At 61.7% G+C, this 25,970-nt stretch overlaps 1 protein-coding gene across 2 annotated transcripts in view; it reads left to right on the forward strand.

Moving 5' to 3' along the window:
- The window catches only part of GRIN2A (glutamate ionotropic receptor NMDA type subunit 2A), a 157,024-nt gene that overhangs the window by 56,579 nt on the left and 74,475 nt on the right, over window positions 1-25,970 (forward strand). The window contains exon 4 of one of the 2 annotated variants that reach the window (XM_060172384.1): window positions 15,033-15,625. In XM_060172384.1, the coding sequence (XP_060028367.1) occupies window positions 15,033-15,625 (593 nt within the window). Of the gene's footprint in view, window positions 1-15,032; window positions 15,626-25,970 lie in introns of those variants that run through there. The other variant, XM_060172385.1, reaches the window with a different exon arrangement.

Below are 25,970 nucleotides of genomic sequence, written 5' to 3' on the forward strand. Positions count from 1 at the left end.
GTCCTTGCGCTTTGCGCCACGTGCACTTAACCCACTGCGCTCCTGCCCGACTCCCTTCTCCATCTTTAAAACAAGATTAAAATCTCACCCAGGTGGTGGTCCTAGACTGCTCAGATGGTGGGTTCCTGCCTCACTCCCTGAGCCGTTGGGGGTGAGGAAGCCTGCCGTGCAGAGGGCTGGTGGCAGTGAGAGTGGCACTGACAGAATCAGCAGCATTTACTTCTTTAAAAATGCTGTCTGGTTATTCCAGTGCACGTGTGCTGTTAAAAATAGAGAATACTATGGAACAGAGCAGGAAAGGCTCACTGACGCGCCACCACTCCTGGGACATGCCGGCTCTCTTCCTGTCCTGTGAGACTGCCTGGCACACACGTCTGCGTCCTGCTGCAGTTCACCTGTCTCGGCTGAGCGTGTCCTGTGTCCTTATAGCCTGTCGCGGACACTGTTCTTGGCCGTGTAAGTCCTTGCTCACCGGCCGTAAAACATTCCTTTGGGGAGTCTGTCCACCCCCCTCGTGTGCACGCACACAGGACGCCTCCGACAGGCTGATTTCCATCCTTTGAGGAGCAGGGGGAGAAGAGAGAGGCAGACACAGCTCCCGGGGGCTCCCGTGTGGGGCTGGGGCCTGTGCTTGTGGGGGGCTCTCTGCCCCCTTCTCCGGAGTCCTCCGCCCGGCAGGAGGGACATGCTGGTGGGCGACTTCGCCTTCTCCAGAGCTGTCCCCAGCCACGTCACGGACATGGGCGGGTCTGGCGAAAGCCGCTAAGTGACTCAGCCCAAGCACCCACAGATAAGCTTCCCTTCCTGATGATGAGGGACAGGCGGACATCTCCTCCTGTCTGAATGGAGAACGGGCGAGAGCTGGGTGCAGAGACCCCGTGGCCTAGCTGGCCGCTGCGGTGACATCTTTACTTTGCTTTTGCTGCTGGCAGGGGATGGGTCCCTCCAGCTCCGAGCTCAGCTTGACTAGGGGCATCTAGGAGCACGCCAGGGAGCTGGTGAACACAACGAGTTCTGCCCACAGTTTAGTTTCTCTTTCCTCCCTCTCTCCTTCTATCTTCCTTCCTTCCTTCCTTTCTTCCTTTCTTCCTTTCTCTCTCTCTCTTTCTTTCTTTCTTTCTTTCTTTCTTTCTTTCTTGCCTCCAGGGTTATCACTGGGGCCAGCACTATGAACCCACTGCTCCTGGTGGCTGTTTTTTCCATTTTATTGCACAGGACAGAGAGAAATTGAGAGCAGAAGGGGAGATAGAGAGTGGGAAAGACAGACACCGGCAGCCCTGCCTCACCGCCCGCTCGTGAAGTGTCCGCAGTGCAGGTGGAGCGCCGGGGGCTTGAACCGGGATCCTTGCACTTCGCACTGTGTGTTTTACCCGGTGCGCCACCGCCCAGACCCCTACAGTTTAGTTTCTGAAAGAACCTGGGCGAGCAAGAGCGAGTGAGAGGATGAGTGAGAGAGAGAGGGAGGGAGGGAGGGACACAGCTTGGTGTGTGCACAGGAGCACGAGAACTCGCCAGCGCGGCACATCTGTGACTGAAAGTGTCACAGTAAACACAGACTTTCTGGGGGAGGGTAGAGCGGCCGAACTCTGAATGTCTCTGAATCCACCACTCACAAAAAGACAGAGACACAAAGATAATAAAAGAACTGGAAAAAAAGAGAGATCGGTGGTGGTGCACCTGGTTAAGCACACACGTCACAGTGCACAAGGACCCAGGTTCAAGCCCCTGGTCCCCACCTGCAGGGGGAAAGCTTCTCTCTGTCTCTCTCCTTATCTCTCTCTTTCTTTATCCAATAAATAAATAAAGATAATAAAAAATAACAAACGGCTTCATGGGTAGGATCTACAAAGATCCTAGGAGACAACATGCCCCCACCGCCCCTCCGATAAGTGTGCAGGAAGCCGCCCCGGGCTGCGAGGCTCACGGATGTGGGGAGTCATGGGCTGGGGTCACTTCTGCGTGTGAGGACGCTGTGCCGGGCTGTTTGTCAGGACAGTCCCTGGCCGTCAGAGCTGCGCCCGTGCTGTTTGTGTGTAAGTTGGCTTCGGAACAGCCTAGGGGAGAAGGGGCCGGGAATGGAAGCCTGCCGGAAGTGAAGCGAGGGATGGGCCACGAGGGCACGGCCACGACGTGCCCCTCCGTGCTCCCTCCCCCGGCGCCGGGCATTTCCCAGTTAAAAGCACGGGCCGACCTCAGTGCGGCCAGCGGTCACCCTGCCTGGGCCGCCCCACTCCGCTCCGAGGAGGCCTTGTGGCTGGGGAGAAGCCCCCTCCCCTCCCCTCCCCTCCCCTCCCCTCCCCTCCCCTCCCCTCCCACTGTGGACCCCAGGGGGAGTTGGATGTGGTGACCAGGGGAGGGTGAGGAGGAAAAGAAAAGGGGGGAGGGGAGCAGGAGGAGGAGCCGGAGGCTGCAGGGAAGGAGAAGAAGACACTCCACACTGGCTGGCGGGCGGGCGCACTGGTCTTACGCCGACACGTCTGTCTGCCTGTCTGTCTGCCTGCCTGTTTTTCAATTTTGTTTCCGGAGTTGTTGTTGGGGCTCGGTGCCTGCACTATGAATCCACCACTCCCGGTGGCCATGTTTTCTTTTCTTTTTTTTAAAAATTTCTTTTTCCTTCTATTTTGTTTTGATAGGACAGAGAGAAATTGAGAGGAGGGGAAGATAGAGAGAGAGAGAGAGACACCTACAGCCCTGCTTCACTGCTCATGAAGCTTCCCCCCTGCAGGTGGGGAGCGGGGGCTTGAACCCGGGTCCTTTCACATGGTGACGTGTGCACTTGACTGGGTGCGCTGCCACTTGGCCCCTCTGTGTATTTATGTTTGTACGTATGTAATCCGTCTGTCTGTCTTTCAGTGTATCAGTCTGTGTATCTAGTTATCCACGTATCTGTCTGTATTTATGTATATGTGTATCTGTCTATGTTTTCAAAAGATATTTATTTATGAGAAAGACGGGAGGAGAGAGGAAGAAACAGCCATCACCCTGATACATGTGCTGCCAGGGATCGAACTTGGGCCCTCCAGATCCTGTGCTCTATCCACTGTGCGTGTGTAGCTGTCTGTCTGTGTATCTGGAAGGGGGAGGAGAGAAGGAGAGCACCCCTGCAGCATCTGTATGCAGGGTGGCACTGAGGACCTCGGGACCACACGTCGGGGACCCCTGCCCCTGCACCCTCCCCCCCCCCCCCGGAGCTGCGCTGCCTCCCTGATCTGAGGGGAGCCCCGCGGGAGTCCCGCCCTGTGCCAAGTGTGGTGGAGCACAGGACACGCTGACTGGGCAGGATGCCGCGCCCCACCCTGCCCCGCCCGCCCGTGGTGCTCGCCTGGTGAGCACTCAGGTGATCTGCACCTGCAGCTGGACACCTGAGTGTTGTGCTCGGACCTGTTTCACCCGGCACAGCTTGGTCCCTGACCCCGAGTCTGGGCGCTGCTCTCTGGGGACCACCCTCCCCAGACGCTTCCCTGTTTTTATCTGCACGTTACAGACGTCTCAGGGTCCCGCTCTCTCTGCGTTGGCTTGCGCTTCACGCCGGCATTTTTCAGGTCATGCCCTGGCGGCTGCACCAACCCAGGGTCAACAGGGACTGTCTGCCCTTCAGAATTGCCGCCGCGGAGCGATGCTCTGCTCTGTGCCCACCTGCCTTGACGTCAGAGGGCACGGTGGGCTGGAAAGGGAAGTGGCCCTGTGCCACCCCATCCCCATCTCAGAGGCTGTTCCCTGCAGGAGCCCGAGTCTCTTTCTGATGCCGCTGCCCTCCAGAGGGAAAGACTTCCTTCAGTGTTCCTGGGATGCCGGCCTGCGGACAGGGAAGTCTGTCTTCTCTCTTTAGCCCCCTCCTTTCATCCTTTGAACTTGCTTGCTTTCCTTGAGGCTGAGGCCATTTCCACCAAATACAGAGCAGCTGAAACACTAGTCGTTTGTTGTCTGAACTCACAGGAAGCCTGCGAACTTACCACTTTGGGAGAGTCTTGGGAACATAGACGCACACGTGTGAGCTCTTCATTCCGATGCAGAGGCAGAGAGACAGAGGCATCTGGAGAGACAGCACTGCATGGGCCCTGAACAGCGCTTTTGATCCACATCTGCTCTCTGAGCTTTTAGAATTTGTGGACTCTGGTCTCCCGCCGGAACTGGGAGGGTTTTGACCATCCTGCCTTGGGGTGTGGACCACACACGTGGGACCGCTCCTGTCATCACATTTTTAGGTCGAGCCACTTGGATGGCCGCACCCTCAGGCTTGTGTACACTTCCGCTCGCCGTCGCCGTCCCCATGTTCATCACGAACCCGCCGGCAAGTTCTCTATCCAGGAGGAGGCGAGAGAAGCCTCCGCAGCCCGGGGGCAGAGGGGTGTCCGAGAGTGTACCTTCTGCCTTCGGTCCACGGCCTCTCCTCCTTGACCAGGCACCTTCTCCCTCTCTGTCCCTGCACGTCTGCACTGGCCTTGGTGTGCTGGCCCCCGGCCACCGGGCTGTGAGAGGGCCCACGTCAGTGACTGTCCCCAGCCTGGGCGGTGAGAACTGAGTGAGGTCTCTCAGGGAGGGTGCTGGGGTGCCAGGGGGGCATGCTGGCTGTGGAAGGGCCTGGCACGTGGGTCATGGTAGGGGTCACATGGACTGAGTTCACACTGGTACTGGGCGACCCCACCACGGTACCCAGCTTTGCCAGGGGTTACGACGCTGCCTATAGCTCTCTGTGTGTGGGAGGGTGTCGGGGGAGAGGCGGAGGGAGAGTGTGGTCCCTGGGCCCGCCAGTTTGAAGCGCCCCCAGCCCACCTGTGTTCCGTAGCCTCCACCCTGCCAGGGGCTCTGTTTTCTGGCTCCCCAGCTGCCGGCAGTCTGTGTTTGTCCTTCTCCCCAAGGCTGCTGACTGCTGGGCCACGAGCATGTGGTGAGCTCCAGTGCCCCAGCCTGTGCTGCCTGGAGCCTGTCACTCCGTGTGTGAAAGGGGCTGTGGTGGCCCGGCCCCCAGGTGGTGGGGGCAGAGGCAGGCTGTCTCCCTGGTCACTCAGGCTAGCTGGGCTACCTGGAATCACAGCCTCATTCAGGCGGGAGCCACTTCCCCGGCTGGGGCAGAGAGAGCCAGACAGCACCCTGGGGGTGGGGGCACTGGGGAGCTGAGAGCCAGGCAGGAAGACCCCAGCTGGGGTAGCCAGCACGTCCACAGCCTGGGCCTCTAGGAAGGCAGGCCGCCCTGCCCACAGCTGGCGAGAGCTGCTGAAGCTTGGGAGCACTGAGCACAGAGCCGGGAGCACTGAGCCTGGAGCTGGGAACCTTGAACCCAGAGTGGTGGGGGGGGAGGGGGTGGCAGGGAGGGGGTTCTGCAGAGAAGCTGAGACAGCTAATAAGGCCATTAGCACCTCTGCTGTGATTAGCAGCCTGGGAGCCATTGAGAGAGATCACTGCAAACTGTGAAGACTCCTGGCAGGAGGCTGGAAGGTGACAGGACAGCCGGCTCTGCCCCAAGGAGCTCATCCGACTGCAGAGACAGGGGCTCCTGTCCCCGGGCAGGGGACCCCGGGCATCAGGGGCAGAGCCGGTGCTGGGGGTAGGGGACCCCAGGCATCAGGGGCAGAGCCGGTGTTGGGGGCAGGGGACCCCGGGCATCAGGAGCAGAGCCGGTGCTGGGGGTAGGGGACCCCGGGCATCAGGGGCAGAGCCGGTGCTGGGGGCAGGGGACCAGGGGCAGAGCCGGTGCTGGGGGCAGGGGACCCTGGGCATCGGGGGCAGAGCCGGTGTTGGGGGCAGGGGACCCCGGGCATCAGGGGCAGAGCCGGTGCTGGGGGTAGGGGACCCCGGGCATCAGGGGCAGAGCCGGTGCTGGGGGCAGGGGACCTGGAGCACCAGGGGCAGAGCCGGTGCTGGGGGCAGGGGACCCTGGGCATCGGGGGCAGAGCCGGTGTTGGGGGCAGGGGACCCCGGGCATCAGGGGCAGAGCCGGTGCTGGGGGTAGGGGACCCTGGGCATCAGGGGCAGAGCCGGTGCTGGGGGTAGGGGACCCCAGGCATCAGGGGCAGAGCCGGTGTTGGGGGCAGGGGACCCCGGGCATCAGGGGCAGAGCCGGTGCTGGGGGCAGGGGACCAGGGGCAGAGCCGGTGCTGGGGGCAGGGGACCCCGGGCATCGGGGGGCAGAGCCGGTGTTGGGGGCAGGGGACCCCGGGCATCAGGGGCAGAGCCGGTGCTGGGGGTAGGGGACCCTGGGCATCAGGGGCAGAGCCGGTGCTGGGGGCAGGGGACCTGGAGCACCAGGGGCAGAGCCGGTGCTGGGGGCAGGGGACCCTGGGCATCAGGGGCAGAGCCGGTGCTGGGGGCAGGGGACCCCGGGCATCAGGGGCAGAGCCGGTGTTGGGGGCAGGGGACCCCGGGCATCAGGGGCAGAGCCGGTGCTGGGGGTAGGGGACCCCAGGCATCAGGGGCAGAGCCGGTGTTGGGGGCAGGGGACCCCGGGCATCAGGGGCAGAGCCGGTGCTGGGGGCAGGGGACCCCGGGCATCATGGGCAGAGCCGGTGCTGGGGGCAGGGGACCCCGGGCATCGGGGGCAGAGCCGGTGTTGGGGGCAGGGGACCCCGGGCATCAGGGGAAGAGCCAGTGCTGGGGGTAGGGGACCCCAGGCATCAGGGGCAGAGCCGGTGCTGGGGGCAGGGGACCCCGGGCATCAGGGGCAGAGCCGGTGCTGGGGGTAGGGGACCCCGGGCATCAGGGGCAGAGCCGGTGCTGGGGGCAGGGGACCTGGAGCACCAGGGGCAGAGCCGGTGCTGGGGGCAGGGGACCCTGGGCATCGGGGGCAGAGCCGGTGTTGGGGGCAGGGGACCCCGGGCATCAGGGGCAGAGCCGGTGCTGGGGGTAGGGGACCCTGGGCATCAGGGGCAGAGCCGGTGCTGGGGGTAGGGGACCCCAGGCATCAGGGGCAGAGCCGGTGTTGGGGGCAGGGGACCCCGGGCATCAGGGGCAGAGCCGGTGCTGGGGGCAGGGGACCAGGGGCAGAGCCGGTGCTGGGGGCAGGGGACCCCGGGCATCGGGGGGCAGAGCCGGTGTTGGGGGCAGGGGACCCCGGGCATCAGGGGCAGAGCCGGTGCTGGGGGTAGGGGACCCTGGGCATCAGGGGCAGAGCCGGTGCTGGGGGCAGGGGACCTGGAGCACCAGGGGCAGAGCCGGTGCTGGGGGCAGGGGACCCTGGGCATCAGGGGCAGAGCCGGTGCTGGGGGCAGGGGACCCCGGGCATCAGGGGCAGAGCCGGTGTTGGGGGCAGGGGACCCCGGGCATCAGGGGCAGAGCCGGTGCTGGGGGTAGGGGACCCCAGGCATCAGGGGCAGAGCCGGTGTTGGGGGCAGGGGACCCCGGGCATCAGGGGCAGAGCCGGTGCTGGGGGCAGGGGACCCCGGGCATCATGGGCAGAGCCGGTGCTGGGGGCAGGGGACCCCGGGCATCGGGGGCAGAGCCGGTGTTGGGGGCAGGGGACCCCGGGCATCAGGGGAAGAGCCAGTGCTGGGGGTAGGGGACCCCAGGCATCAGGGGCAGAGCCGGTGCTGGGGGCAGGGGACCCCGGGCATCATGGGCAGAGCCGGTGCTGGGGGTAGGTGACCCCGGGTATCAGAGGGCAGAGCCAGTGTTGGGGGCAGGGGACCCGGAGCACCAGGGGCAGAGCCGGTGCTGGGGGCAGGGGTGGGGCACTGAAGTCATCTTGCCATCGAGCTGTTGCCGTAGGTCCCTGTGGGATTTCGGGAAGCCGCTCAGCCTCCCCTGTTCCCTCATGAGAGACAGGCAGCTTCGCCTCAGCGCCTGTCTGCCAGGTCGCAGGGCCGAGGGAGAGCACAGTGTGGGGCTGTGTCTGGGAGGGTGGATGGAAGTCCCAGGCCCTCGGACACCACGCCCCGTCCCACAGCCAGGCCTCAGCCTAGAACACGGGGTCAGGAGGCTTAGTCTGGTGAGGGCTCAGTTACTAGGGCAGCTGACAGCCGAGAGCAGACACCCAGGACCCCACCCCCTGCCTCCCTCCCTCGCTCTGTTTGAAACAGTTTGTTCCGTCTCCTGCAGAGCAGAGCCTGGGTGGGGGGTGCTCTGTGCAGAACCCGGGTGGGTGTCTGAAATCTGTCAGTACCCCCGCTGCAGACTGCGGGGAGCCGTGCCAGGCCACCAGAGGCTGGTCTGTGTCCAGGCAGGAGGGGCACGTGGCCGGGCCGTGTCCAATGCCAGATGCCCCCAGCACCTCAGGCCAGTCTGTGGAAACCATTTGGAGAAAAGGCCTCAGCTGGAAATGAGCTCAAGTTTCTCTCCAAGGAGCAGCTTCATTTTCAAAACATCTTCCCTCCCCCAGGAACCTCCGTGGATCTTTTTAGTTTAATTTAAATTGATTTTTTAACGCTGTTAGTGATTTAATAGCGACTTAACAGAAAAATGAGATAACAGGGCTACAGTTCCACCGTTCCCGCCAGCAGAGTCCCGTGTCCCGTCCCCTCCACTGACCCGCCCAAGGCCGCAGAGCTAGGCTGCTGCTGTGACCTTAGCCTGCCCCGGCCTGCATGCTGCAGAGCACACGCCTGTAGCTGGCCGGCTACATCACTCACACGTGCTTGCCCACTTCCGCTCACGCCTGCAGCCTCGCTTCTCTTCCCTCCTGGCTCTCCCCACACCTGTCACTACTTCCCAGTGCTCTTCCTTCTTTCCTCTTCTCGCACAGGTAAGAGAAACAGGGCCTGGCTTCCTCTGGTGTTTTCCAAATTCTCTTCCCTTCCGGTGATGGTATAAAAGCAAGATTCCTGGTGACAGACATTTCTGGTCCTGGTAGAGTTGGGGTTCAGAGCCCTCTGGTCGTCTCACCTGTCATTTCTCCCCCTCTGGGAGTCTGGACCCAGGATCATGGGGAGCAGCAGGTGGGAGGTCTGGCTTCTGTCACTGCTTCTCCGCTGGACATGGACGTTGGCAGGTGGATCCACACCCCCAGCCTGTGTCTGTCTGTCCCTCGTGGGGCAGGGCTCTGGGGAGGGGAGGCTCCAGGACACATGGCTGCCCAGGGAAGTCCAGATGGCGTCATGTTAGGTGGTAATATATAAAGCAGGACAAAATGTTTAACAAACAGGAACCAAAAAGTAGGAATAGGGCAGATGAGAATAGAGACTGTGGGATGGAAAGAAGCCAGGAAGTCTGTTTTCTGTGTTCCTAGGGGCCCATGACTTTTGTTACCTGTGCCTGAGCCTGGCAGCTCACGTGCAGGTGGACCAGAAGTCTTGTCTGGGGAGATGGTGTCAGAGTTGAGGACAGGGCCAGAAAGCTGGATTGGGGCAGAGAGTAGCTCCCAAACATGAGGAAAATATATAAATACCTACAGTGCCCCCTCCCCCAAACACACATCAGGGGGAGCGATGTACAGTTTTGTAAACACACCTACCCCTTGTTCAGAAGGAAGAGAGAGGGCCAGCAGAAGTGCAACTGGTTAGGCACACATGGTAAGAAACACAGGGAGCCGGACAAGGAGCCCGGTGACTCTCGCCCCATCCACCTGCCCCAGGCCCACGTCTGTTCACATCCAGCACAGGAGCCTGTGTGACCCGAGTCCCTGTCAGGCTGAGCTCACAGTCCCTGGCACAGCTGGAACCTTCCAGGCTGCTCTCATGTCAGGACCCGTCTTCCTCGAGGGGCAGAGCAGGCTGACAGCCTCCCCTGGAGGGTGGTTCTCCGTGGATCTTGTCTGGGTCATGGATGAGCGTTGGGGCTTCCTTCTTCACGGGGAGAGTGGCTGTCTCAAAGCCCTGTTCCTGCCCCCGACCCCCCCACTGTGTCAGAGGGGGACCCCCAGACCCCCCACCCAGCTGTGTCAGAGGGACAACCCCAGACCCCCACCCACTGTGTCAGAGGGGGACCCCCAGACCCCCACCCACTGTGTCAGAGGGGGACCACCAGACCCCCCACCCAGCTGTGTCAGAGGGACAACCCCAGACCACCACCCACTGTGTCAGAGGGGGACCCCCAGAACACCACCCACTGTGTCAGAGGGACACCCCCAGACCCCATCCAGCTGTGTCAGAGGGACACCCCCAGAACCCCACCCACTGTGTCAGAGGGACACCCCCAGACCCCCACCCACTGTGTCAGAGGGACACCCCCAGACCCCCACCCACTGTGTCAAAGGGGGACACCCCCAGACCCCCACCCACTGTGTCAGAGGGACACCCCCAGATCCCCACCCAGCTGTGTCAGAGGGACACCCCCAGACCCCCACCCAGCTGTGTCAGAGGGACACCCCCAGACACCCACCCAGCTGTGTCAGAGGGACACCCCCAGACCCCACCCAGCTGTGTCAGAGGGACACCCCCAGACACCCACCCAGCTGTGTCAGAGGGACACCCCCAGACCCCCACCCAGCTGTCAGAGGGACACCCCCAGACCCCCACCCAGCTGTCAGAGGGACACCTCCAGACCCCCACCCAGCTGTGTCAGAGGGACACCCCCAGACCCTCACCCAGCTGTGTCAGAGGGGGACACCCCCAGACCCTCACCCAGCTGTGTCAGAGGGACACCCCCAGACCCTCACCCAGCTGTGTCAGAGGGACACCCCCAGACCCCCACCCAGCTGTGTCAGAGGGGGGACCCCAGACCCCCACCCAGCTGTGTCAGAGGGGGACACCCCCAGACCCCCACCCAGCTGTGTCAGAGGGGGACACCCCCAGACCCCCACCCAGCTGTGTCAGAGGGACACCACCAAACCCCCCACCCAGCTGTGTCAGAGGGGGACACCCCCAGACCCCCCACCCAGCTGTGTCAGAGGGGGACACCCCCAGACACCCACCCAGCTGTGTCAGAGGGACACCCCCAGACTCCCACCCAGCTGTGTCAGAGGGACACCCCCAGACACCCACCCAGCTGTGTCAGAGGGACACCCCCAGACCCCCCACCCAGCTGTGTCAGAGGGACACCCCCAGACCCCCCACCCAACTGTATCAGAGGGACACCCCCAGACCCCCACCCAGCTGTGTCAGAGGGGGACCCCCCAGACCCCCACCCAGCTGTGTCAGAGGGGGACACCCCCAGACCCCCCACCCAGCTGTGTCAGAGGGACACCACCAGACCCCCCACCCAGCTGTGTCAGAGGGGGACACCCCCAGACCCCCACCCAGCTGTGTCAGAGGGACACCCCCAGACACCCACCCAGCTGTGTCAGAGGGACACCCCCAGACACCCACCCAGCTGTGTCAGAGGGACACCCCCAGACACCCACCCAGCTGTGTCAGAGGGGGACACCCCCAGACACCCACCCAGCTGTGTCAGAGGGACACCCCCAGACACCCACCCAGCTGTGTCAGAGGGACACCCCCAGACCCCCCCACACTCCTTCACCCCAGACCCCCATCTCCTGGTGCCCAGCAGCTCTTCACAGGGCTCTGGGGAAGGAGGGTGTGGACAGCCTCACTGAGGTGGGGTGGGAATGCTCCGTCCACACAGGACACTGGGCCTCTCCAGAGGTTCTGTCCAGAGACCACCCAACTTTGATCCCATTACCCACCTTAACTGATTTGATCAGGTGACATTCTTAGAACTGGAAGGCTGGCAGGAAACCAGGGGCATTTATTCCTGTTCCTCTCTCTGCCTGCAGGCCACGCTGCACTCAGCTCACTCTCTCAAACCCAGGCATTTTAGAAAATTGAAATACAAGGGGAGTTCTGGAGAACAGTCACTTTAGGCCCATTCAGAGGAAACACTTCAGTGAGCTCTCACAGCCAAGGCCCAGCAAGGAAGAACTGACATGCACAGCTGCTAGGTCTTGAGTGGAGTCACAGAGACACACAGACAGACAGACAGACACAGACACACACAGACACACACACACACACAGAGACGGACACACAGATACACAGATACACAGATGTAGATACACAGGCAGCCACATAGACACAGACATACAGACACACAGACACACACTGGAAGCCCTGTTCTCACTGCGGGCCTGTGCTGAGTGCCCGTGTGTCTGCACCACGTAAGGCCCCTTTGCGGATCTGTTCAGCTCCAAGGAGAAACAAAAGCCCAGCTCAGAGCTCTGAGCGCTTGTCAGGCCCGTTCCCGTCATGCTGAGGCCGGCCTTCTGTTTCGCCGGCTCTTTTTTCTTTTTTTTTTTTTTTGCACCGTGCCAGTCAGTCGACTACACAGGCTCAGCATCTGCTAAAGGCAGCTCTTTCTTTCTTTTGTAAAGTTGTACTTTGGTTAGTGAGAGAGGGCAAGAGAGCCAAGCTCCCCTGTGGCACGTGCTGTGGGGTGGGACCCAGGGCCTCACACCTTGCTGAGCACCTCCTCCAGGCAGGAGGCCAGACATCCCACCGGCCCAGACTGGAGGTCTGGGGCTGCACCGCCAGCCGTACCTCCATTTTCCCGACAGCAGCTATGGCCTCTGAGAGACAGCATCGCAGTTCCGCAGAAGATTTCCACGCCTGTGGCTCTGAGGTCCCGGGTTCAATCCCCAGCACCACCACCAGCCAGAGCTGAGCAGGGCTCTGAGCTCTCTCTGCCTCTCTCAGTATCTCTGTCATTAGGATAAAATAAAAAACTAAAACACAACAGCAGAAGCCTGACCCCACGACCTTGAACCCCGGGGCGAGTGGAGGCCTTGTGTGGCCCAGTCCCTCCGGGAGGAAGCCTCCCAGCCCCTCCTCTCGGGATGGCCCTGGGCCTCTGGACGCAGGTCCTGCACAGTCAGTGTGTCCTGGGGCTCCGCGGCTGTGGCATCCCCCGTCCTCGCCCCAGCAGCTCTCTCCTGAGCCCCTCTTGCCATGCCCTGCAGGTGGCCCAGGGCAGAGGCCACAGGTCCGTCTGTCCACCTGCCTGTCTCTTTCTTGTCTCATTCCTATCTCCCCAGACCCATAGTGCTGCACAAGTAGGCATCCTATAGCACGGACCACCTGGATTCAAAGTGAGGTCCTTAAGCTTTCCTTTAATTTATATGTTTTGGGTAGAGACAGCCAGAAACCGAGAGGGGAGACGGAGAGGGAGAGAGACAGAGAGACACCCGCAGCCCTGCGTCACCACTCGCAAAGCTTCCCCCTGCAGGTGGAGAGCGGGGTCTCAAATTGGGTCCTTGAGCACTGTGATGTGAGCTCAGCTGGGTGCTCCCACCTCCGAACAGTTTGGTGCCCCTCCCACTTTTGAGACCAAATGTTACTCCCGGCTTCTGGCTGGCCTGGCTGCAGGCCGTTGTGGTGGAGGCTGACCCACAGGCCCGAAGCCGTGTGCTGCCAGTGCCCTCAGGCCTGTCTCTGCTTCTGTCGGCTCACTTCCTTCAGAGCCTGGAGTGTCCTAGGCCTGGGGTGTCCTGAGCCTGGGGTGTCCTAGGCCTGGGGTGTCCAGAGCCTGGGGTATCCTGAGCCTGGAGTGTCCTGAGCCTGGGGTGTCCTGAGCCTGGAGTGTCGTGAGCCTGAGTGTCCTAGGCCTGGGGTGTCCTGAGCCTGAGGGTGTCCTGAGCCTGGGGGAGTCCTGGGCCTCGGGATGTCCAGAGCCTGGAGTGTCCTGAGCCTGGAGTGTCCTGAGCCTGGAGTGTACTGAGCCTGGGGTGTCCTGAGCCTGGGGTGTCCTGAGCCTGGGGTGTCCTGAGCCTGGGGGAGTCCTGGGCCTCGGGATGTCCAGAGCCTGGGGTGTCCTGAGCCTGGAGTGTCCTGAGCCTGGGGTGTCCTGAGCCTGGGGTGTCCTGAGCCTGGGGTGTCCTGAGCCTGGGGGAGTCCTGGGCCTCGGGATGTCCAGAGCCTAGGGTGTCCTGAGCCTGGGGTGTCCTGAGCCTGGAGTGTCGTGAGCCTGAGTGTCCTAGGCGTGGGGTGTCCTGAGCCTGAGGGTGTCCTGAGCCTGGGGGAGTCCTGAGCCTCGGGATGTCCAGAGCCTGGGGTATCCTGAGCCTGGGGTGTCCTGAGCCTGGGGTGTCCTAGGCCTGGGGGAGTCCTGAGCCTCGGGATATCCAGAGCCTGGGGTGTCCTGAGCCTGGGGTGTCCTGAGCCTGGGGGGTCCTGGGCCTGGGGGTGTGTCAGCCTGGGGGAGTCCTGAGCCTGAGGGTGTCTTGAGCCTGAGGTGTCCTGGGCCTGGGGGTGTCATGAGCCTGGGGTGTCCTGAGCCTGGGGTGTCCTGGGCCTTGGTGTGTCCTGAGCCTGGGGGTGTCTTGAGCCTGGGGTGTCCTGGGCCTTGGTGTGTCCTTAACCTGGGGGTGTCCTGAGCCTGGGGTGTCCTGGGCCTTGGTGTGTTCTGAGCCTGGGGGTGTCATGAGCCTGGAGGAGTCCTGAGCCTGGGGTGTCCTGAGCCTGGGGTGTCCTGAGCCTGATGGTGTCCTGAGCCTGGTGGTGTCCTGGGCCTGGTGGTGTCCTGAGCCTGCGGGTGTCCTGAGCCTAGGGGGGCATCCTGAGCCTGGAGGAGTCCTGAGTCTGGGGTTTCCTGGCCTGGGGTGTCCTGAGCCTGGGGTGTCCTGAGCCTGATGGTGTCCTGAGCCTGGTGGTGTCCTGGGCCTGGTGGTGTCCTGAGCCTGGGGGTGTCCTGAGCCTAGGGGGGCATCCTGAGCCTGGAGGAGTCCTGAGTCTGGGGTGTCCTGGCCTGGGGTGTCCTGAGCCTGATGGTGTCCTGAGCCTGGTGGTGTCCTGGGCCTGGTGGTGTCCTGAGCCTGGGGGTGTCCTGAGCCTAGGGGGGCATCCTGAGCCTGGAGGTTTCCTGATCCTGATGGCGTCCTGAGCCTGGGGTGTCCTGAGCCTGGGGTGTGTCAGCCTGGGGGTGTCCTGAGCCTGGGGGTTGGGTGTGGTTGTTCTATCTGGACTGTTCGACTGTAGGGGTGGTGGGGTAACCTCGAGGAAAAGGGGGTATGGGGCCTTGCTGGGGGGGGGGCGCATATGCCCCCGGCTGTGGTTCAGGGCCTCTTCCCTGGGCTCTCTAGCCCTGCTGTGGGCTGCTCCTAGTAGGTGCTCGAGTGTCTGGGCCTGGCAGGAGGCCTCGGACACCCCACCCCCGCGCCCCAGATCAGGGGACCCTCCTCGCAGCCCGGACCTTCCTCACGCTCTGTCCCGCTCTCCCTCTCGCCCCCACAGGACCCCACGTCCACCTTCTTCCAGTTTGGCGCGTCCATCCAGCAGCAGGCCACGGTCATGCTGAAGATCATGCAGGACTACGACTGGCACGTCTTCTCGCTGGTCACCACCATCTTCCCCGGCTACCGCGACTTCATCAGCTTCGTCAAGACCACGGTGGACAACAGCTTCGTGGGCTGGGACATGCAGAACGTCATCACACTGGACACGGCCTTCGAGGACACGCGGACGCAGGTGCAGCTGAAGAAGATCCGCTCGTCCGTGGTCCTGCTGTATTGCTCCAAGGAGGAGGCCGTGCTCATCCTCAGTGAGGCGCGGGCCCTGGGCCTCACCGGCTACGACTTCTTCTGGCTCGTGCCCAGCCTGGTGTCGGGCAACACGGAGCTCATCCCCCCGGAGTTCCCGTCAGGCCTCATCTCCGTCTCCTACGATGACTGGGACTACAGTCTGGAGGCGCGCGTCCGGGACGGGCTGGGCATCTTGGCCACCGCAGCGGCCGCCATGCTTGACCGCTTCTCCTACATCCCTGAGGCCAAGGCTGGCTGCTATGGGCAGGCCGAGAAGCAGGACGGCCCGCCGCACACCTTGCACCAGTAAGGGGCCGCCCTCGGGGCCAGTGGTGGGCTCGGCACCGGGGAGGGCCTGTGGGCGAGAGGGGTCAGGGCACCGGGCACAGCACGCTGCCCACGGGCGGAGGTAGGCCTGAGTCTTCTCTCTCTCCACTCCGCTCATACCTATGCACCTGTACAGCCTCACACCCACACACCTCACACATGCACACCCGCACACCTGTACACCCCACACCTGCACACCCGCACACCTGTACACCCCACAACTTCACACACACACACACCTGTACACCCCACACCTGTACACCCCACACCTGCGCACACCTGTACACCCCACACCTGCACACCTGCACACCTGTACACCCCACATCTGCATACATGCACACCTGTACACCCCACACCTGTACACCCCACACCTGCACACACGCACACCTGTACACCCGCACACCCGCACACCTGTACACCCAACACCTGCACACCCCACACCTGTACACCCCACACCTGCACACCCCACACCTGTACACCCACACCTGTACACCCCACACCTGCACACCCACACACCTGTACACCCCAAACCTGCACACCCGCACACCCCACACCTGCACACCCGCACACCTGTACACCCCACACCCATACACCCCACACCTGCACACCCCACACCTGCACACACGCACACCTGTATACCCCACACCTGTACACCCCACACCTGCACACCCCACACCTGTACACCCCACACCTGTACACCCCACACCTGCACACCCCACACCTGCACACCCCACACCTGTATACCCCACACCTATAAACCCCACACCTGTACACCCCACACCTGCACACCCCACACCTGCGCACACGCACACCTGTACACCCCACACCTGTACACCCACACACCTGTATACCCCATACCTGTACACCCCACACCTGCACACCCCACACCTGTACACCCCACACCTGCGCACCCCACACCTGCGCACCCCACACCTGCGCACCCCACACCTGCACACCCCACACCTGCACACCCCACACATGCTTACGTGCACACCTGCACACCTACATCCACGGCTGTATGTCTGCATCTGGGTCCGCCTCTCATTTCTTTTTTTTATTCAACATTTTACTTTTGAAACCTAGAGATAAGTCTGTTTATGTGCTATTTGTCTATCTTCTTTAAAAAATACGTTTGGTCTTTTATTTTATTTTAATGAGGGAGAGATACAGAGAGAGCCCAGAGCCCTGCTCAGCCCTGGCTGATGGTGGTGCTGGGGACTGAACCTGTGGCCTCAGAGTCTCAGGTGGGAGAGACTTTTGCAGAACCCCTGTGCCGTCTCCTGGACCCTGTTTGCTGGCCTCCCATCTCTGGCATCTGTCCTCTCTCCTCTCGGTGTGTGCGTGGGGGGCGCAGGTGCGTATGGGGACGAGGTGGCGCAGGCCTGTAGCCGTGAGCCCACAGCAGACACTGGTTCCCAGCAGCCAGTTCCCGTTTCTCGCTCCCCCCAGAGACTGCACTGCGGAGAGAGTCTCCCTACCCGTGCCCATGGGAGCATGTACCAGTGTTCTCTAGCTCATTCCAGAGACGGCACCGGGGGGCCACGGGCTACGCACACATCCCTTCTTAGAGGCTGCTTATTTCTCACGAGAGGCCAGAGCGTCACCGCTCAGCTCTGCTGGTCTTCAAACCCAGGACCTCTGGCCTGCATGTCTGGTGCTCTGCCCTGCTGAGCTGTCTCCCGGCCTGGCGTGCGCAGTTGTACCTGACCACCCAGCCACGCCCGTCCCGGGTCCCTCCGGCAGCTCCCAGCATCCTTGCTCCTCACAGAGAGCGGGGCCTAGCCTCCATCCGGGTGTCTCCCGCCCTCACCCCGGGCCCCGGGGGCTGTGCGAGCCGCTCGGGCTCCTCCATACAGATGCTGTCCTCCGCAGCCTTGAGTTGGAGAGAAGCCAAGTGCAGACGGTGGGTGTCCCGCTCGGCCCGTCCTCTCTGGGTGTGTCGGCGGCACTGCCGTGAGCGTGTCACGTCCGCAGCTCAGACACGTGACGGTGCTGTTCTTCTGAAGGGACGCGCGGTGTCTCGTGGGTTCTGTGCTCATCAGCTGTGTGTGTTCCGTGTGGATCTGTGAGGCCACGTGTGCCTCAAGTGTGCCCACCTTGGCCGCTGACTTTATTGTGCTGTGCATTTCTTCTCCTGTTTAGTCATCTTCGAGGGACAGTCAGGGTGGCACTGTGGGGCCTGAGAAGGCAGAGAGCTCATGCTGGCATCTTCAGCTGAGTTGGCCCATCAGCCTGTCCAGTAGAAGCTCTCTTGTGAAAAGCGAAGTCCTGGGCATGGGGACGGCTCACCTGGGCAGGGGTCTGCCTTGCTGTATGACTGCCCAGGCTGGGGCCGGTCTACTGCGTGGGGAGGCTTGGGTGCCGGGGTCTCTCCACTTTCTGTGTGTGCGCGCGTGCGTGCGTGCGTACGTGCGTCTGAAAAAGTCGGCCCGACCCAGTGAGGTCCAGAGATAATGTGATAAGGGCCATGTTCTCTAGGGCCAGGGGTCGGGGTATCAGCCTCTGGTAAGTTCATGTCAGCCCAGGGCTGTTACCAGCGGTCTCTCAGAGAAAAGCCATAAATTCACAGAGCTCCATTCAGCTGCGTTGAGGGCTTCTTTCTGTTTTCTGACTCTTTTTTTTTACTGCCACTGGGGTTATTGCTGGGACTTGGTGCCTGCACGGTGAATCCACTGTCCCCAGCAGCCTCCTTTTTTATTTTTTGTATTTTGATAGGACAGATAGAAATTTTGAGAGAGAGAGAGAGAGAGAGAGAGAGAGAGACCTGCAGCCCTGCTTCACTGCTTGTGACGCTTTCTCCTGCAGGTTGGGAGTGGGGGCTCGAACCCCAGTCCCCACATATGGGCAACTGCCTGGCCCCTCCCGGCTTGGGCTTTGGTGTTGTGCACCCAGACGACACAGCTCACAGGAGCCCCGCTGCATGGTGGGAAGATGGATGCTACTCCTCTCTCCCCTGCTGCAGACCAGGCCCACCTGCTGGTTTCTGGAGCCGATAGCCAGGGCCCCGGGCACGGCTTCCACGGGTCCCGCATGACATCTGCGGACTAGCTGGGCCGGACCGGGACACCCTCACACGGTGCCTGTGGTCTCCACCCTGGGAGGCAGGCAGGGCGCGGGGCCCAGTTGCAAGGATGGTGTTGGGCCCGTCTTTGTCCTGGGGCTCACAGGAAAGAAAACGGGGGCCGGGGGGCAGTGCTCTTAGGTTTAATATTCCTGGTTTTGCAGAAGGCGCCTGAAAAAGAGCAGTCAGCATTTTCCAAAGTTCAAAAATAGCTCAGCCGTGTTATGCAACCACCTCCTTGTTCCCGTAAAGTTATCAGACATCTGCCGTGGCAGCTCCCGGGCCGGAGGGGACCGGGCGGCTCCGTCCAGCTCCATCCTGCGTCTGTCCAGCTCCCTGGTGAGCGGGACCCCGGCGGTGCAGGTGCCCCGGTCCCTGACCTGGACGTTCCGTGGGGACCGGGTCCCACGTGTCAAGTGCCCCGAGAGGGAGCCACTGGCTGCCCGCCCTGGAGAGCACTGGCCTCCAGACGGTGATGCCCAGTGGCCATCTGATCATCTCAGAGCCCGGACTCGCTCGCGTTCAGTCACTGAGAATAGAGACCTGTCGTCTCTCGTGACCTCCTCCTCCTCCTCCTCCTCCTCCTCCTCGCTGTATGGCCGCTCCCCTCGTCCTGCAGCCTGACACAGCCAGAGGCCTGGGAAGTGTGACTCAGGCCTCAGTCACTGAGGTGGCACACCGGCAGGCAGCCCGGGGCCCCATGGCATGTATGGCACTGCTGGCCCTGCTTCCTGGCTCAGTTCTCTGTACTTTGGGGGAGAAACAGAAGCAGTCCCGCACCCACAGAGCTTTCTTCTGCACTGTGCACGGCCCGCGGGCTCTTACTGAGTCAGAGCATCATGGTTGCGCCCTGTTCCTCTCTCCCTTGCTCCCTCCCCCCTCCACCAGTGTAAGGATCTGCTCAGCTAATTCTCTGAGCTTGACTGGAGTCCAGACTTCCCTGTGTGAATGAGATAACTCTGCAAATGTTTATCTGTGGGGTCACCATCTGGCCACCCAACAGCCTGGCAGGGACGTGGGGCGTATGGGAGGCCTGGCCATCTCCACACAGAGCCTGAGCTGGAGAAAGGGGAAGGTGGAGCCTCAAGGATGCTTCCCCAGGGCCCTGGGGGCGCTCGCCATATCGAGAGCCCAGCACCCTGCCGCAGGCTGTGTGGGCTCAGCTGACATGCATGCCAACCCTCTCGTGCTCCTGGCAAGCTGCTCGGCTCCTGACTGCAGTGAGAGCTCCAGCCAGACAGGTGTCTGACTGTCCATGCCTGTGACACTCCAGCCAGGCCCCCTCTCCACGCTAGGAGTCAGAGGCCCCGGTATGTGGCCCCCGGAGCGAGGCCCACTGGCTCCCAGGAGTAGCTGCCAGCACAGGCCATTTCTCTGCCTGGAGGAAGGTGCCATGGGCAGCTGTGGGGCCACACAGGAAGCACAAATATTGGCCTGGTTTCTGACCAGAGGGTTGGCGTGGTGACCGAAGCAGCCTTGATGTGCTTCCTTGGGGCAAACACCAGGAGAGCCTTTATTTTGAAAGTTATTAATTTCGACATAGACAACCCTGTTCTGTGAAAAGATGAGGCAGAGTAGAAGGGTGTTGGGCTCAGGCCTGCTGACAAAGAACAAATGGACCCGTTAGAAGACTGGACAGAGGCTAGAGAGAGGGACAGAGGCCTGGGGGGTCTGGGGTTAGAGGCCTGGGGGTCTGGGGTTAGATGCCTGAGGAGCCTGGGGTTAGATGCCTGAGGGGTCTGGGGTTAGAGACCTGAGGGGTCTGGGGTTAGATGCCTGAGGAGCCTGGGGTTAGAGGCCTGAGGGGTCTGGGGTTAGAGGCCTGACGGGTCTGGGGTTAGATGCCTGAGGGGTCTGGGGTTAGAGACCTGAGGGTCTGGGGTTAGAGGCCTGAGGGGTCTGGGGTTAGAGGCCTGAGGGGTCTGGGGTTAGAGGCCTGACGGGTCTGGGGTTAGATGCCTGAGGGGTCTGGGGTTAGAGACCTGAGGGTCTGGGGTTAGAGGCCTGAGGGGTCTGGGGTTAGAGGCCTGAGGGGTCTGGGGTTAGAGGCCTGAGGGGTCTGGGGTTAGAGGCCTGGATGTATGGGGTTAGATGCCTGGGGGTCTGGGGTTAGTGACCTGAGGGGCCTGGGGTTAGAGGCCTGAGGGGTCTGGGGTTAGAGACCTGAGGGGTCTTGGGGTTAGACGCCTGAGGGTTGTGGGTTTAGAGACCTGAGGAGTCTGGGGTTAGTTAGAGGCCTGAGGGGTCTGGGGTTAGAGACCTGAGGGGTCTGGGGTTAGAGACCTGAGGGGTCTTGGGGTTAGACGCCTGAGGGTTGTGGGTTTAGAGACCTGAGGAGTCTGGGGTTAGTTAGAGGCCTGAGGGGTCTGGGGTTAGAGACCTGAGGGGCCTGGGGATAGAGGCCTGAGGGGTCTGGGGTTAGATGCCTGAGGGGTCTGGGGTTAGAGGTCTGAGGGGTCTGGGATTAGAGACCTGAGGGACCTGGAGTTAGACAAGTGAGGGTTCTGGTGTTAGATGCCTGATGGATCTGGGGTTAGATGCCTGAGGGGTCTGGGGTTAGATGCCTGAGGGTGTGGGGTTAGTGACCTGAGGTGTCTGTGGTTAGAGACCTAAGGGGTCTGGGGTTACAGGCCTGAGGGGTCTGCGGTTAGATGCCTGAGGGGTCTGGGGTTAGATGTCTGAGGGGTCTGGGGTTAGAGACCTGAAGTGTCTGGGGTTAGATGCCTGAGGGGTCTGGGGTGAGATGCCTGAGGGGTCTGGGGTTAAATGCCTGAGGGGCCTGGGGTTAGATGCCTGAGGGGTCTGGGGTTAGATGCCTGAGGGGTCTGGGCTTAGAGGCCTGAGGGGTCTGGGGTCAGATGCCTGAGGGGCCTGGGGTTAGACACCTGAGGGGTCTGGGGTTAGATGCCTGAGGGGTCTGGGGTTAGAGGCCTGAGGTGTCTGGGGTTAGAGACCTGAGGGGTCTGGGGTTAGATGCCTGAAGGGGCCTGGGGTTAGAGACCTGAGGGGTCTGGGGTTAGATGCCTGAGGGGTCTGGGCTTAGAGGCCTGAGGGGTCTGGGGTTAGAGACCTGAGGGGCCTGGGGTTAGACACCTGAGGGGTCTGGGGTTAGATGCCTGAGGGGTCTGGGGTTAGAGGCCTGAGGTGTCTGGGGTTAGAGACCTGAGGGGTCTGGGGTTAGATGCGTGAGGGGTCTGGTGTCAGAGATATGAGGGGTCTGGGGTCAGAGGCCTGAGGGGTCTGGGGTTAGATGCCTGAGGGGTCTGGGGTTAGAGGCCTGAGGTGTCTGGGGTTAGAGACCTGAGGGGTCTGGGGTTAGATGCGTGAGGGGTCTGGTGTCAGAGATATGAGGGGTCTGGGGTCAGAGGCCTGAGGGGTATGGGTTTAGATGCCTGAGGGGTCTGGGTTAGAGACCTGAGGGGTCTTGGGTTAGATGCCTGAGGGGTCTGGGGTTAGAGACCTGAGGGCTCTGGGTTCAGATGCCTGAGGGGTCTGGGGTTAGAGACGTGAGGGGTCTGGGGTCAGATGCCTGAGGGGTCTGGGGTTAGATGCCTGAGGGCTCTGGGGTTAGAGGCCTGAGGGGGTCTGGGTTAGAGACCTGAGGGGTCTGGGGTTAGTGACCTGAGGGATCTGGGGTTAGAGGCCTGAGCGGTCTGGGGTCAGATACCTGAGGGTTCTGGGGTTAGAGGCCTGAGGGGTCTGGGGTTAGAGGCCTGAGGGGGTCTGGGGTTAGGGACCTGAGGGGTCTGGGGTTAGAGACCTGAGGGGCCTGGGGTTAGAGACCTGAGGGGCCTGTGGTTAGAGACCTGAGGGGTCTGGGGTTAGATGCCTGAGGGTCTGGGGTTATAGACCTGAGTGGTCTGGGGTTAGAGACCTGAGGGGTCTGGGGTTAGATGCCTGAGGGGTCTGGGTTTAGAGGCCTGAGGGGTCTGGTGTTAGAGACCTGAGGGGTCTGGGGTTAGAGACCTGAGGGTTTGGGGTTAGATTCCTGAGGGGGTCTGGGGTTAGAGACCTGAGGAATCTGGGGTTAGAGGCCTGAGGAGTCTGGGTTTAGATGCCTGAGGGGTCTGGGGTTAGAGACCTGAGGGGTCTGGGTTTAGATGCCTGAGGGATCTGGGGTTAGAGACCTGAAAGTCTGGGGTTAGAGACCTGAGGGGTCTGGGGTTAGATGCCTGAGGGTCTGGGGTTAGAGACCTGTGGGGTGTGGGGTTAGAGACCTGAGGGGTCTGGGGTTAGATGCCTGAGGGGTCTGGGGTTATAGACCTGAGTGTTCTGGGGTTAGAGACCTGAGGGGTCTGGGGTTAGAGACCTGAGGGGTCTGGGGTTAGAGACCTGAGGGGTCTGGTGTTAGAGACCTGTGGGGTCTGGGGTTAGAGGCCTGAGGCGTCTCGGGATAGAGCCCTGTGGGGTCTGGGGTTAGAGGCCTGAGGGGTCTGGGGTTAGAGACCTGAGGGGTCTGGGGATAGAGACCTGAGGTGTCTGGGGTTAGATGCCTGAGGCGTCTGTGGTTAGAGACCTTAGGGGTCTGGGGTTAGATGCCTGAGGGGTCTGGGCTTAGAGACCTGAGGGGTCTGGGGTCAGAGACCTGAGGGGTCTGGGATTATATGCCTGAAGGGTCTGGGGTCAGATGCCTGAGGGGTCTGGTGTTAGATGCCTGAGGGCTCTGGGGTTAGAGGCCTGAGGGGTCTGGGGTTAGTGACCTGAGGGATCTGGGGTCAGAGGCCTGAGGGGTCTTGGGTCAGATACCTGAGGGGTCTGGGGTTAGAGGCCTGAGGGGTCTGGGGTTAGAGGCCTAAGGGGTCTGGGGTTAGAGGCCTGAGGGGTCTGGGGTCAGAGACCTGAGGGGTCTCGGGTTAGAGACCTGAGGGGTCTGCGTAGAGACCTGACGGGTCGGGGGTTAGAGACCTGAGGGTCTGGGGTTAGATGTCTGAGCAGTCTGGGGTTAGAGTCCTGAGGAGTCTGGGGTTAGTGACCTGAGGGTTCTGGGGTTTTAGACCTGAGGGGTCTGGGTTAGAGACCTGAGGGGTCTGGGGTTAGAGACCTGAGGGGTCTGGGGTTAGAGGCCTGAGGGGTCTGGGGTTAGATGCCTGAGGGGTCTGGGGTTAGAGACCTGAGGGGTCTGCGTTCAGAGACCTGAGGGGTCTGGGGTTAGAGACCTGAGGGGTCTGGGGTTAGATGACTGAGTGGTCTGGGGTTAGATGCCTGAGGGGTCTGGGGTTAGAGGCCTGAGGGGTCCTGGGTTAGAGGCCTGACGGGTCTGGGGTTAGAGACCTGAGGAGTCTGGGGTTAGAGGACTGAGGAGTCTGGGGTTAGAGACCTGAGGGGTCTGGGTTTAGATGCCTGAGGGGTCTGGGGATAGAGACCTGAAGGTCTGGGGTTAGAGACCTGAGGGGTCTGGGGTTAGATGCCTGAGGGGTCTGGGGTTAGATGCTTGAGGGGTCTGGGGTTAGAGGCCTGACGGGTCTGGTGTTAGAGGCCAGAGGGGTCTGGGGTTAGAGACCTGAGGTGTCTGGGGTTAGAGGCCTGAGGGGTCTGGGGTTAGATGCCTGAGGGGTCTGGGGTTAGATCCCTGAGGGGTCTGGGTTAGTGACCTGAGGGGTCTTGGGTTAGAGGCCTGAGGGGTCTGGGGTTAGAGGCCTGAGGGGTCTGGGGTTAGATGCCTGAGAATCTGTGGTTAGAGGCCTGAGGGGTCTGGGGTTAGAGACCTGAGGGGTCTGGGGTTAGATGCCTGAGGGGTCTGGGGTTAGATACCTGAGGGGCTTGGGGTTAGAGGCCTGAGTGGTCTGGGGTTAGAGACCTGGATGTCTGGGGTTAGATGCCGGAGGGGTCTGAAGTTAGTGACCTGAGGGGCCTGGGGTTAGAGGACTGAGGGTTCTGGGTTTAGTGACCTGAGGGGTCTGGGGTCAGAGACCTGAGGGGTCTGGGGTTAGAGAACTGAGGGGTCTCGGGTTAGAGGCCTGAGGGTTCTGGGGATAGATGCCTGAGGGGTCTGGGGTTAGAGGCCTGAGGGGTCTGGGGTTAGAGACCAGAGGGGCCTGGGATTAGAGACCTGAGGTGCCAGGGGTTAGAGACCTGAGGGAGTCTGGGGTTAGAGACCTGAGGGGTCTGGGCTTAGAGGCCTGAGGGGCCTGGGGTTAGATGCCGGAGGGGCCTGGGGTTAGATGCCTGAGGTGTCTGGGGTTAGAGACCTGAGTGGTCTGGGGTTAGAGGCCTGAGGAGCCTGGGGATAGATGCCTGAGGGTTCTGGGGTTAGAGACCTGAGGGGTCTGGGGTTAGAGACCTGAGGGGTCTGGGGTCAGAGACCTGAGGGGTCTGGGGTTAGAGACCTGACGGGTCTGGGGTTAGAGACCTGAGGGGTCTGTGATTAGAGACCTGAGGGGTCTGAGGTTAGAGACCTGAGGAGTCTGGGGTTAGAGACCTGAGGGGTCTGGGGTTAGATGCCTGAGGGGTCTGGGGTTAGAGGCCTGAGGAGTCTGGGGTTAGGGACCTGAGGGGTCTGGGGTTTTAGACCTGAGGGGTCTGGGTTAGAGACCTGAGGGGTCTGGGGTTAGAGACCTGAGGGGCCTGGGGTTAGAGGCCTGAGGGGTCTGGGGTTAGAGACCTGAGGGTTCTGGGGTTAGATGCCTGAGGGGTCTGGGGTTAGATGCCTGAGGGGTCTGGGGTTAGAGACCTGAGGGGTCTGGGGTTAGATGTCTGAGGGGTCTGGGGTTAGAAACTTGAGGGGTCTGGGGTTAGAGGCCTGAGGGGTCTGGGGTTCGAGACCTGAGGGGCCTGGGGTTAGACACCTGAGGGGTCTGGGGTTAGATGCCTGCGGGTCCTGGGGTTAGAGGCCTTAGGGGTCTGGGGTTAGAGTCCTGAGGGGTCTGGGGTTAGAGACCTGAGGGGCCTGGAGTTCGAGGCCTGAGGGTTCTGGGTTAGAGACCTGAGGGGTCTGGGTTAGATGCCTGAGGGGTCTGGGGTTAGAGGCCTGAGGGTTCTGGGGTTAGAGACCTGAGGTTCTGGGTTAGAGACCTGAGGGGTCTGGGGTTAGAGACCTGAGGGGTCTGGGGTTAGAGACCTGAGGGGTCTGGGTTCAGAGACCTGAGGGGTCAGAGGTTAGACAACTGAGGGGTCTGGGGTTAGATGCCTGAGGAGTCTGGGGTTAGAGGCCTGGATGTTTGGGGTTAGATGCCGGAGGGGTCTGAGGTAAGTGACCTGAGGGTTCTTGGGTTAGTGACCTGAGGGGTCTGTGGTCAGAGACCTGAGGGGTCTGGGGTAGAGAAC

Source organism: Erinaceus europaeus, chromosome 15 (assembly GCF_950295315.1).
Source record: "Erinaceus europaeus chromosome 15, mEriEur2.1, whole genome shotgun sequence".
Lineage (NCBI taxonomy): Eukaryota > Metazoa > Chordata > Mammalia > Eulipotyphla > Erinaceidae > Erinaceus > Erinaceus europaeus.